Consider the following 14,445-nt stretch of genomic DNA (forward strand, 5'->3'; position numbering starts at 1 on the left):
ACAAATGATACTGAAGACACAACCACTCAAAATCTATGGGATGCCACAAAAGCAGTGCTCAGAGGGAAATTCATAGCAATAGAGGCCTTCCTCAAAAAAGAAGAAATCCCAAGTTGACAACTTAACCCAACACCTAAATGAATTAGAAAAAGAACAACAAACAAAACCTAAAGTCAGCAGAAGGAAGGAACTCATAAAGATGAAAGAATTAATTAATAAAATAGAGATTTAAAAAAAAAATCAATAAAACCAAGAGCTGGTTCTTTGAAAAAGTAAACATAACTGACAAACCTCTGGCTAGATTCACCAAGAAGAGGAGAGAAAAAACCCAAATAAACAAAATCACAAATGAAAAGGAGATATCACAAGGGATACTGCAGAAATACAAAAAACCATAAGAGAATACTATGAACAATTGTATGCCAACAAATTCGAAAACCTAGAAGAAATGGAAAACTTTTTAGAGACTTACAGCCTGTCAAAACTGAACCAAGAAGAAATAGATCAACTGAACAGACCAATCACTAGAAATGAAATTGAATATGTCATAAAATCACTCCCTACAAATAAAAGTCCAGGACCAGATGGCTTCACAGGAAACCAAACATACAAAGAGGAACTTATACCTATCCTCCTTAAACTTTTGCAAAAGTTTGAAGAAGGAACACTCCCAAAGACATTCTATGATGGCACCATCATCCTAATACCAAAACCAGACAGATACCACGAGAAAAGAAAACTATAGGCCAATAACTCTGATGAAAATAGATGCAAAAATTCTCAACAAAATTTTAGCCAACTGAATCCAACAAGATATAAAAAAGATCATACACCACAACCAAGTGGGATTCATCCAAGGTGCACAAGGATGGTTCAACTTAAGTAAATCAGTCGACATCATATACCACATTAACAAAAGAAAAGTCAAAAACCTCATGAGCATCTCAATAGATGCAGAAACAGCACATGACAAAGGTGAATAGCCATTCATGATCAAAACTCTTACCAAAGTGGATATAGAGGGAACATACCTTAATATAATGAAAGCCATTTATGACAAACCCACAGTAAACATAATACTCAATGGAGAAAAGGTGAAATCCTTCCCACTAAAATCTGGAATAAGACAAAGATTCCCACTCTCACCACTTTTATTCAACATATTATTGGAAGTCCTAGCCACAGCAATCAGACAAACTAAGGACAGAAAATGTATCCAAATTGGAAGAGAAGAGGTAAAATTATATGCATCTGTACGCAGATGACATGATACTATATATAGAAAACCCTGAAGACTCAACCCAAAAACTAATTGAACTGATCAACAAATTCAGCAAAGTAGCAGGATATAAGATTAACACTCAGAAATCAGTTGCATTTCTGTATACTAACAATGACATATTAGAAAAGGAATACAAAGATACAGTTCCATTTAAAATTACCCCAAAAAATCAAATACTTGGGAATACACCTGACCAAGGAGGTGAAAGGCATATATGCTGAGAACTATACAACATTAATCAAAGAAATAAAGAGGATGCAAAGAAATGGAAAGATATACCATGCTCCTGAGTTGGAAAAATTATTATAAAAATTTTATGCCACACTACCCATAGCAATCTACAGATTCAATGCAATCCCTGTCCAATTACCCATGACATTTTTCACAGAACTAGAACAAGCAATCCAAAAATTTATTGGAACCACAAAAGACCCACCAAAATTGCCAAAGCAACTCTGAGGAACAAAAGCAAGTAGGAGGCATAACTCTCCTAGACTTCAAACAATATTTATTACAAACCCAAGGTAATCAAGACAGTGTGGTACTGGTACCAAAACAGACATACAGACCAAAGGAACAGAATGGAGAACCCAGAAATAAACCCAGACAGCTACGGTCAATTAATCTTCAACAAAGAAGGCAAGAATATAAAACGGGAAAAAAGACAGTCTTTTCAGAAACCGGTGCTGAGAAAACTGGGCAGCCTCATGTAAAACAGTGAAACTGCAACACACTGTCACACCATGAACAAATAAACTGAAAATGGCTGAAAGACTTAAACATAAGACAAGACACCATCAAACCTCTGGAAGAGAACATAGGCAAAACATTCTCTGATATCAATCTTACAAATGTTTTCTCAGGTCAGTCTCCCAAAGCAACAGAAATAAAAACAAAAATAAACCAATGGGACCTAATCAAACTGACAAGCTTTTGCACAGCAAAGGGTAAGAGAAAAAAAAAAAAAAAACAAAGCAAAACCTTACAGAATGGGAGAAAAGAGTTTCAAAGGATCCAACTGACAAGCGCTTAATATCTAAAATATATAAACACTTAAACAACTCAACAGCAGAAATGCCAACAACCCAACTGAACAATGGGCAAAAGACCTGAATAGACATTTCTCTAAAGATAAACGGATGGCCAACAAGCACATGAAAAAATGCTCAACATCACTGATTATTAGAGAAATACAAAGCAAAACTACTATGAGGTATCACCTCACACCAGTCAGAATGGCCATCACTAATAAGTCCTCAAATAACAAATGCTGGAGAGGGTATGGAGAAAAGGGAACCCTCTTGCACTGTTGGTGGGAATGTAAATTGGTACAACCACTATGGAAAACAGTGTGGAGGTACCTTAGAAAACTATACATAGAACCACCATATGAGCCAGTAATCCCACTCTTGGGCATACATCAGAAAACTTTAAAAAAGACACATGCACCCACATGTTCATTGCAGCAATATTCACAATAGCCAAGACATGGCAAGACACGGAAACAACCTAAATGTCCATCAACAGATGACTGGATTAGGAATATGTGATACACACACACACACACACACACACACACACACAGAGGAATACTCAGACATAAAAAATAACACAATAATGCCATTTGCAGCAAAATGGATGGAACTAGAGACTCTCATACTAAGTGAAGTAAGTCAGAAAAAGAAAGACAAAAACCATATGATTTCACTTATACCTGGAATCTAATATATGGCACAAAGTAACCTTTCCACAGAAAAGAAAATCATGGACTTGGAGAACAGACTTCTTGTTGAGAAGAGGGAAAGGGAGGGTGTGGGAGGGACTGGGAATTTGGGGTTAATAGATGCAAACTACTGCCTTTAGAATGGATAAGCAATAGGATCCTGCTGTATAGCACTGGAGACTATGTCTGGTCAGTTGTAATGGAGCATGATTTGAGAAAAAAGAATGTATATACGTATGTTTGACTGGGTCACCTTGTTGTGCAGTAGAAAACTGACAGAACACTGTAAACTAGCTATAATGGAAAAAATAAAAATCAGCATAAAAAATTGAAAAAAATAAAATTTAGTAGAAATGGACAAATTCCTTGACAGATGCACACTAAAAAGCTCATTCAAAGAGGCAGATAGGAGTTCCCTTGTGGCGCAGTGGGTTAAGGATCCAATGTTGTAACTGCAGTGGCTTGTGCTGCTTACATGGCTCAGGTCTGATCCCTGGCCATGAGTGTAGCCAAAACAAAGCAAAAGACAGATAGCCCAATGCATTATATATCTTTTTCTAAAAGTTGAATTTATGGTTTAAAAATCTATCCACAAAGAAAACTTCACTCCCAATAACTTTAGGATCCTTTCAAACATTAAAGGAAGAAATACACAAACCATTCCAGTAAACATTAAGCGAAATTTGCCTCATACTTTAAGGTCAGCAGTATTCTGATGGTAAAATCACACAAAGACACTATACAAAATGATAATTATAGAAATAGCTTTTATGAACACAGATGATAATATTTGTATGAAAATTTCAGCAATTTTTAATTTTAATTTTTTTTTTTTTGGTCTTTTTAGGGCTGCACCTCCGGCATTCGGAGGTCCCAGGCTGTGGGTCGAATCAGAGCTGTAGCCGCTGGCCTAGGCCACAGTCACAGCAATGCCAGATCCGAGCTGCATCTGCGACCTATACCACAGCTCATGGCAACACCGGATCCTTAACCCACTGAGCAAGGGCAGGGGCCGAACCCGCAACCTCATGGTTCCTAGTCGGATTCGTTAACCACTGTACCACAATGGGAACACCAAGAGGAACTTCTTAATAAAAATATTTTTAAAAAAATTCATCATTACCAATGAAGCTTATCTCAGTAGCAAAGAAAAAAGCTTGATTCAACTTCAGAAACTCCATCGATGATGTAATTCACTACATTAAGAGACTAAAGAAGAAAAACTACATGATCATTATTTCCACAGGTGCAAAAAAAGAAGAAAAAAGTGATAAAATTTATTCCTGGTAAAAAACTAAAAACACTCAACAAACTAGATGAAAAAGGAACCTTCTCAATCTGAGGACTTCCTCCACAAAAAGCCTACAGTTAATATCATACTTAATAGTGAAAGACTGAATGTTTTTCCATAAGATCAATAAAAAGATGAAGTTATCACTACTTTTAACAGTGTTCTGTTAAAATTCTGGCCAGTGTAATAAGGAATGAAAAACAAAAAAGCATCAAGATTGAGGAGGAAGACAAAAAGTTTTATTTATTCTCAGATGGTACTATTGCCTATGTAGAAATCTAAAGGTATCCATAAAAGGGCTACTAGAATAAGTGAGTTCAATAAGGTTATAGGATAAAAGATCAATATATGAAAAAAGGAATGTGTTTTTATATACCAGCAACAAAAAAGCAGAAATCTAATGAAAGAAGCACAGGACCAGTATAATTACAAGTACAAATACTGCTGAGAAAAATTTAAAATTGAAATAAATGGAACAAGAGAGCATGCTTATGGATTGGAAGACTTAATATTAAGATGTCAAATCTTCCCAAATTGGTTCAATGTAATCCCAATCAAAATCTGATCCTTTCTTTTGTATAAATTGACAAGTTTATTTTAAAGTTCATATGGAAATACAAAGTACCTAAAATAGCCAAAACAATTTTGAAAAAGAGAAGTACAGAGCTGAAGGGTTAATGCTATATAACTTTAAGACTTAATTATTAAGCTATGGTAAAAACAGTGGGGTGCTAGCTTAAGAACAGTCACATAGGTCGATGGAATACCAGAGAGTTAAAAATGTGGCCCATGTGTATGTGGACAACTGATTTTCCACAAAGATGACTGGTGGAACAGAGAAAGATGTCAACAACAAATGGTATCAGAACAACTGAATTTCCATATGCAAAACATAAAGCTCCACCCTTACCTACCTATCCTACTTACCCACCTACCTATCTGAAAATGTGGTTAAAATTTAATTCAATGAGATTCATAGTCCTAAATGTAAGATCTAAAACTATAATGGTTCTAGAAGAAAACATAAGAGAATATTAGTGACTTTGGGTTAGGCAGATTTCTTAAACAGGATGCTATAAGTACTAATCACAGAACAAAAACAAGTAATAAATTACACTTAATAAAAATAAAAATCTTCTGTTCCTCAAAAGAGACTCTTCCAGGAAAATAAGTAACCAGGCCAAGAACTGGAAAAAATATCTGCAAAACATATATTTAATGAAGTACTTGTATCCAGAATATATTAAAAACTCTTACAACTTAATAATTAGAAAACAAGTTGATGAAAAAGATGGGTAAAATATTTCAACAGAACTTTGGCAAAGAAGATATGTAACTAGCAAATAAGCACAGGAAAAGATGCTAAATATCATTAATGATTAGAGAAATGTAATTTCAAATACCAATTTACTACATACCACCAGAATGGCTAAAATAAACAGACTGTCAACTCCAACTACTGGCTGCGATATGAAACAACTTTACTTGCATATATAACTCATGGGAAAAACAACTGTGCAAAATTGTTTAGCATTTTTATATAGTCAAGCATACATTTAACCTGTGATCTACACAGCAACCCCACTCCTAGGAAACATATGTTCAAATAAAGGCTTCAATTGACTGCTTATAGCAACTTTATTTAAAATAGACAAAACCTGGATATAACCCAAATGTCCATTGGCTGATGAATGGATAAACAAATTGTGAAATATCCACACAATGTAATAACATTAATCAATAAAAAAAGAGTTAATATTGATACATGTGACAACACTAATTAATCTTAAAATAATTATGATTGAAGCCATATTATGAAATTATGAAAGAAGCCATATTAAAAAATTCATTTTATGATTCCATTTATATAAAATTCTAAAAAATGTAAATTAATCTATAATCACAGACGATTGTTTGCCTAATTGGGGCAGGAGACAGGCTAGGATGGGTATAAGGGAGTACAAAGGAAATAAACTTTGGGTGATGTTAGATATGTTCATTACCTTCATGAGTTAATACATATGGCAAAATGTATCAAATTGCATGCTTTAAAAATGTACGGTGAGTTGCATGTCAATTATACCTCAATCATGCTAGTTTTTAAAAATACTTTAAACAACATATATTTTATTTTATTATTTATTTATGTTTTGGCCTCGCCTGTAGCATGCAGAAGTTCCCAGGCCAGGGATGGAACCTGAGCCACAGCAGGGACAACACCAAACCAGCAGGCCAGCAACATACATTTTAAAACAACATAAAAATATTTAAAGATAGTCAGATAAGCTATTTTAAAAAGTACACTCATTATCACAGACCCACTAATAGTTAAAATATCAAATAAGGTGCCTATGAGTTAACATAATTGTTTTCTTATAACCTCTCTCTTGTTTTCTACGACTATTTTATTTTTACTGTTAACTGAGAAGGGGCCTTTATTTTGAGCAATATTTCTTCTTAGACATTCATGTCTTTCACCAACTGAAGAACAATGTGATTTTATAATCAGCAGAATAGAGATTCCTGATAGAAGTCAGCAAAACGACACAGTAAACAAAGGTAAGCAGAAATTGCAGGAAGGCGTTAAATGCCATATCTTAAAGTAAATCACTTACCACCTGCCATGTGTCTTTTTCCTAGTTAGCTAATTATTCCAACACTAATTTCTAAATTTGTTTGAAAAGTTAAACTGAAATTTAATGTTCTACTTACCAGCTGTTTTTCTTGTTTCTCTAAAGCTGCCCGATCTCTGATTATAGCTCTCTGTGTGCCTCGTAACTCTCGATTCTGTTCTTTTATTACATCTAGGAGAACCACAAAAGAAATCTAAATGTATGGGTTTTAAAATCTTCTTCAATACCTTTTAAAATATTGAACTTAAAAATCTCAATAAAAAATAAACCTAATTTACTAGATATTAAAATGTTTGGTTTTAATTCAATATACTAAAAAATTAGACAAATGTTAGAAGTTGAATTATTAAAAAAACTATAGAAGTGCAAATATGCTATAGTCTAAGGGTAAGCCAAAAGTAATATAAATCACAATAAAATATTCCCTTAGAGAATTGATTAGTATACAATGTTTTATATGGTGCATATATATGTCACACACACACACACACCCTTTTCACCTCTCCTTACTCCAGTATTAATATGAAATTCTAAGAAGGAAGATAGGCAATGTGTTTGTTAAATCTTTTTTTTCTTCACTAAGTAATCATAACAGAGTGAAGCAGCAAACTTTCCAATGAAAAACATCTGGATTTGAATTGCACCTCTGCCATTTGATCCTTATATAATAGTTAATACTCTAAACTTTAGGTTTCTTACAAAACAGGAATTGTTTGTTAAGCGGTAAATAACACACACAATGTACTGATAGACTGTTAAGTGTCCACTCATTGTTAATGTCTTTCTAATTTATCTCAATTCATCTGGATCCATCACTCTTATCATCTGAAGAATCAGCAGTATTAGTTAAGTCTAAGCCTAATGGACTATAGTTTTGGGTTAGTTGTTACTAAACAGTAATTTCTTCAAAGGATCACAAACATGGATTGTAATTCTTGCCCAAACTGCTCTCTCACTGTCAGGAATCTTGCTAAGTGCTTTACAAATATTATACTGTAAAATGTTCACAATAATGCTATGGAGTTGGTTTTTCTATTATGTTGTATATAAGAAAATTGAGTGTTAGGAAATTTAAATAACATGCCCAAGGTCCCAACATAGTAAGCAGGGATGCCAGATTTGGATCCAAGTGTTATCTCCTGAGTTGGTGATCTTAATCACTTCACTAGAGCACCTTTTTAGTAAAAGAGGTAGATTTAAAACCACTACTACCAAAACAAATAAATAGTCTCTTCATCAAATGGCACTGGGAAAAACATGAAAAAGAATGACAGTGGACCCCTACCTAAAACCATACATAAAAATTAACTCAGGAGTTCCCGTTGTGGCGCAGTGGTTAACGAATCCGACTAGGAACCATGAGGTTGCGGGTTCGATCCCTGCCCTTGCTCAGTGGGTTAACGATCCGGCATTGCCGTGAGCTGTGGTATAAGTTGCAGACGCGGCTCGGTTCCTGCGTTGCTGTGGCTCTGGCGTAGGCCGGTGGTGCGGCCCAAGAAATAGCAACAACAACAACGACAAAAAAAAAAAATAGCAACAACAACAACGACAAAAAAAAAAAAGGAAAATAAACTCAAAAAAGATTAATGAGCCAAATATAAGAGGAAAATGATAAAACTCTTATAAGAATACACAGGAATAAATCTGTATAATCTGGGATTTGGCAATAGATTCTTAGATATGACACCAAAAGCACAGGCAACAAAGAAAAAAATAATTTGGACTTCATAAAAATTAAAAGCTGTGTATCAAAGGCAATTATTAAATGAAAAGACAATGCAGAAAACAGAAGAAAACATCTGATTATATATGAGTCTAGTACTGGAAAATATAAAGAACTCTTACAACTCAAAAATAAAAGACAACCCAATTAATAAATGAGTGAAGGACTTGAATAGACATTTCTCCAAAAAAGATATTCAAATGGCCAATGAACAAATAGAAAAGATTCAAAATCTCATTCATAAGGGAAAGAGATATACCACTTCACATCTGTCAAAATGGCAGAAAGCAGGTATTGATGAGGATGAAGAAACTGGTACATTTGAACATTGACAGTAGGGATGTAAATTATTTCAACCACTGTGACTAACAGTTTGGTGGTTCCTCAAAAAGTTAAACATAAAATTACCAAGTCACCTTACAATTCCTCTCCTAGGTATTTACCCGAAAGAACTGAAATAGGTATCTAAACAAATATTCTACACAAATGGTCATAGAAGCACTATTTACAATAGCCAAAAGGTAGAAAGAACTCAAATGTACAAATGAATGAATAAACAAATATATGATTATATATGATTATATATATGATTATATATATATGATTATATATATGATTATATATGATCATATATAATCATATATATAATCATATATATGATTATATATATGATTATAATGGAATATTATTCAGCTATAGACATAAATGAAGTACTGATACATATTACCACATGCATAAACCTCCAAAGTATTATGTTAAACGAAAGAAGGCAGATACAAATGGTCTTTTATGATTACAGTTACATGAAATATCCAGAATAGGTAAATCCACAAAGTCAGAAAGCAGGCTGAAAGTTGCAAGGAGTTGGAAAAAAGGGAGCCTGGTGAGTCACTGCTTAATGGAGTCAGGGTTTTATTTTGAGGTGATAAATGTTTCAAAACTTGTTCTGGTGGTTATACACATTGTGAATGTACAAAATGTCACTGACCTGTTCATTTTTAAAATGGTTAATGTGGGAGGTCCCCTTGTGGCTCAGTGGTAACAAACCCAACTAGTATCCATGAGGATGTGGGTTCAATCCCTGGCCTCACTCAGTGGGTTAAGGATCCATCATTGCCATAAGCTGTGGTGTAGGTTGCAGACTCAGCTCAGATCCCACGCTGCCGTGGCTATGGTGTAGAAACTCTGATTCAACCTGTAGCCTGGGATCTTCCATATGCTGCAGGTGTGGCCCTAAAAAGCTAAATAAATAAATAAAATAAAATCATTAATGTTATGTGAATTTCATCCAAATTAAAACAGCAACAAAGCCAGCAACTATTACCCTTTTTGTGATGGTTCTACACATTTCTGTTTTAACTTTATTCACAACACAAATAACTAATTATACTAAGTAACAGGCACTGTACAAAGTGCTTCACAACAACCCCAAAAGGTAGAGACTATTACCTCACTTTTTTCAGAGGAGGTAATCTGCCCAAGAGAAAAAAGTGCTATGATTCATATACAGACATTCTGATTCCAAGGCCTCTAATTTTAAATATAATATTATGCTATGAAGCTTTTAGGAAAACAAAAAGTGAAGTTATCAAAGACATAATCCCTATAAATATAGATCCATATTAAAAATACACAGTTCAAACAGGATGAAAAATATTTCAAGTTATTATACAGAACATAACTAATCAATTACAATGACTTCCTGAATAAAAGTTAAAATAAGATGCCAGAGCTCCTACATCCTACATAGAAGACATCTATTTTCCCTGCTTTGCTCACTCTGTTTGTCAATGAAGTTATATTGGTGGATATCTCATGCTCAGGATTTGCGAACAACACACTCTATATGTCCTTAAATATGGGAATAGGAAACCATACAATATCTATATGGGAGATGAAACGACAGCTGACTCTCACTTCACCTACCTTCTTCTAATGGGAAATGCATATTTCATTTTAAAAAGACGAAGGAGATAGTTTTTTGGTTTTTGTTTGTTTTGCTTTTTGTTTTTTTTTAGGGCTGCACCTGTGGCATATGTAAGTTTCCAGGTTAGGGGTCGAATCAGCTGCAGCTGCTGGCCTACACCACAGCTACAGCAACACCAGATCCAAGAAGCATTTGTGACCTATACCACAGCTTGTGGCAAGGATGGATCCTTAACCCACTGAGCGAGGCCAGGAATTGAACCTGCATCGTCACAGAGACTCTCTCAGGTTTTTAACCTGCTGAGCCACAACAGCAACTCCAAGGAAGCAGGTATTCTATACAGTTATACTGGGGAAATTTTCAAGTTCAAAAAAAATCAAACCTATTTATTTGCTTCCAGTCTTCTAAGAACATTTAGTATATGAATATGCATTGTTGATGTATATTTGGACTTTGTCCTCAGTTCTTGGCACAGAGCTCCATAAACTCTTGGAATTCCCTGAGTGAGAGGAATATCTTTGACTCAGAGAAGGGCAGCTTCAGGATGGGACTAGTGACCAGAAAGACCAAATATATGATTAGAGGGTGAGGACTTTCAGCCCTACCACTTAGGGGAAGAGCTATGTAGGGCTGGAAATTGGGTTACAAAAACTCCTGAACAAAGAGACTAGAAGAGTTTCTGGTTGGTAAACACATAGAGGTTCTGGGAAGGTGACATGTCCAGAGAGGGCTTAGAAACTCTAACCACCCACCCCGAATAATAACTTCCATTTGGCTGTTCCATGATGTATTCTTATAATAACTGTAATGAAAGTACTTTCCTGAGTTCTGAGAGTTGTTCTAATGAATTATCAAACCTCAGAAGAGAGTTGCGGTGATGCCGAAATTTATAGCCAGTCAATCAGAAGTACTGGTGGCAACCTGTGACTTGTGACTGGCCTCTTAAGTGAGGACAGTCTTGTGGGACTGAGCCCTTAGCCTATGGAGTCTGTGCTAACTCCAGTGTTAGGATTGACTAAATTGTTGGAGACACCTAGATGGTGTCAGAGAATCAGAGTAAAGAACAGAGTACAGAGAGTTCCCTTCGTGGCTCAGTGGTAAACGAACCCGACTAGGATCCATGAGGATGTGCATTCGATCCCTGGCCTTGCTCAGTGGGTTAAGGATCTGGCGTTGCCATGAGATGTGGTGTAGGTTGCAGACGTGGCTCGGATCCCACATTGCTGCGGCTGTGGCAGAGGCTGGCAGCTGTAGCTCCAATTCAACCCCTAGCCTGGGAACTTCTATTCTGCAAAAAGCAAAAAGCAAAAAGCAAAAAAAAAAAAAAAACCAACCAGAGTATAGCCGTCTTTATCGAAAAACAAGTATTATAACAGGAAGTTTCAACAAATTATATAATTTATTCAAAACAGCCTGACTTTACTTTTCTTAATTTTATGCAACTATATTTACCATAACTGTCACTGTATATTAAAGGAGGAAAATAAAGAAATTAATTATTGCATATTCCATAGCCTATTCTTAATAGACCTATTAATATTTAAGTAGATCTAAGCTATAAACCGAGAGTATCTAATGTTATATACTGAAACAGTCATAATACTTTAAAATATATTATGCAAAGTAGAAAAAGACAGTAAAATATTTTTTCATATGAGATGGTAGGCATATTTTATAAAACAAATTAATCTTTAATTTTTTTAAAAATAGTCCCTATACTAAACTCACAGTTAATAATGATCTTCAGAAAATTCAGAAGGAATAACATGAGGATGGCTCTGAAACATTTTTAATGTTTTTAAGGCCAAGTTTATTTTCCATTATATTTATTTTTTAGTAGGTCTGATTTCTTGTTAAGAAGTTCCTCAGAGTTCCAATTGTGGCTCGGCGGAAATGAATCTGACTAATATCCATGAGAACACAGGTTCGATATCTGGCCTTGCTCAGTGGGTTAAGGATCTGGCATTGCTGTGATCTGTGGTGTAGGTCACAGATGTGGCTCGGATCCAGCGTTGCTGTGGCTCTGGTGTAGGCTAGCAGCTACAGCTCTGATTCAACCCCGAGCCTGGGAACCTCCATATGCCTCCTGTGTGGCCCTAAAAAGACTAAACAAAAACAAAAAAAAAACAGTATTATGAAGTAATAGGTGATTACATGAAATTTTCAAATGGTTAAAATGTCAAAAGTACATGGATATGCCTATGGTATGCTCTGTTACCATCTGGTTAGGTACAAAAACCCTAGGAACTATCCTACCCAACACTCTTTTCCTCACCCATATCTAGCACAACACTTAGAAAGGGCCACTTAGGCCAACTCCACTATGGGAATCAAATGCCTGTCTTGAGCTTTTTTGGCTCTTCTTACTGAACTAATTAACACATGAGTACATAAGAGTGCTAAGATCACTGACTTAAATTTTAGACTTAAGAAGACATAGAAAAGGTCATTTTATACTCTTTGGTTCCAAGTCAATAAGGTCTCTCTGCTTACAGAAAAAACGAAAGAAAAAAAGCCAAAAAAAAAAAAATCTAAAAAGGCCTCACATGTTGTCTAGCCTAGCTCACTAGAACTCCCTACTGGGGTTTGAGGCCAAGCTCCAACTTGAATTAAGGCTGCCCTTCTAGACCCTACTTATTTACATACCATTTGCACATCTGTGGATTAAAGAAAAAAGTAGTTACCAAATGTAAATACGGAACTCATTAATTTGTGAATAATATCCTTTAAAGTACTATCTTTCGAAAGAAAGGAGGGGGCCTGTCTCAAGCTTGCAAGGTAGTTCAGAATTACTGCCCCAGTAGCACTGAGACACAACTCAGAGTTCATAATATTCAGGGGATACAAGCTGGTCTCCTAAACAGCATCCACTCCACCATGTATTGGGTTTTGTGCTTTACTGTAAGACTGAGGCAGAATATTAACTCAGGTGCATTCTTTGATATGGCCATTGATTAACATTTGTGGTTTAAGGGCTCCAGGGAGCAACATCCCCAGGCCTTGTTTACTATAGGGAGTGTACCTAAACCCAGAAGGACATTAATCTCTAATCCCCTGTGACCCAGTTTATGGGAAGAAAAAGGCAAAGAAACCAGGAGACCTACAGGACATTTCCACGCCTACTGGATAAGGACTAATATAGATAACTGAGCAAGGCCAATGGGAAAACACCATATCTTTCTAGACCCCATGTTGGTACCCTCCCATCTTTAAGGGATTAAAAACCCCTATAGGACAATAGAGAATGGGGGGGGGGGGGCTCCTCTCAACCCCCCAGCAGCCCTGGGAGCTATTTGCTTTCCTGTAATAAAGACTGTTTGGGAGTTCACAGTGGTTAACGAATCCAACTGGACTAGGAACTATGAGGTTGAGGGTTCGATCCCAGGCCTTGCTCAGTGGGCTAAGGATCCGGCATTGCTGTGAGCTGTGGTGTAGTTTGCAGATGCGGTTCAGATCTTGCGTTGATAGGGCTCTGGCGTAGGCCTGTGGCTGTGGCTCCAATTCGACCCCTAGCCTGAGAACCTCCATATACCATGAGAGCGGCCCCAAAAATAGCCAAAAGACACACACACACACACACACACACACAAGACCGCTTCCCTGGTGCCTGTGTGTTTGCGGAGTTCATTCTTCGACTGTGTGAACAAGGACCCAGATTCTGGTAACATCTTCCTGGCATCAAGATAATGATGGACTTTTTTAATCTAATATATTATCTGCTTTTAAACATATTTCTTCAGAGAAAATATTATTTTGATCATGCAACTTAATTGCCTATCAATTGTCCTGGATCTCACCACACATGAACTGACATAGGAGCATGAAATGCTTGAACATCTTGCTTCAGCATCTCCATTAACAGGCTT

At 35.9% G+C, this 14,445-nt stretch overlaps 1 protein-coding gene across 1 annotated transcript in view; it reads right to left on the reverse strand.

The window, feature by feature from the left end:
- Positions 1-14,445, reverse strand: part of CHMP2B (charged multivesicular body protein 2B) — a 36,269-nt gene that overhangs the window by 14,510 nt on the left and 7,314 nt on the right. The window contains exon 2 of the mRNA XM_047794373.1: positions 7,009-7,100. Coding sequence (XP_047650329.1) covers positions 7,009-7,100 — 92 coding nt within the window. The remainder of the gene's footprint in view (positions 1-7,008; positions 7,101-14,445) is intronic.

The sequence above is a fragment of the Phacochoerus africanus genome, chromosome 1, assembly GCF_016906955.1.
Source record: "Phacochoerus africanus isolate WHEZ1 chromosome 1, ROS_Pafr_v1, whole genome shotgun sequence".
Taxonomy (NCBI): Eukaryota; Metazoa; Chordata; class Mammalia; order Artiodactyla; family Suidae; genus Phacochoerus; species Phacochoerus africanus.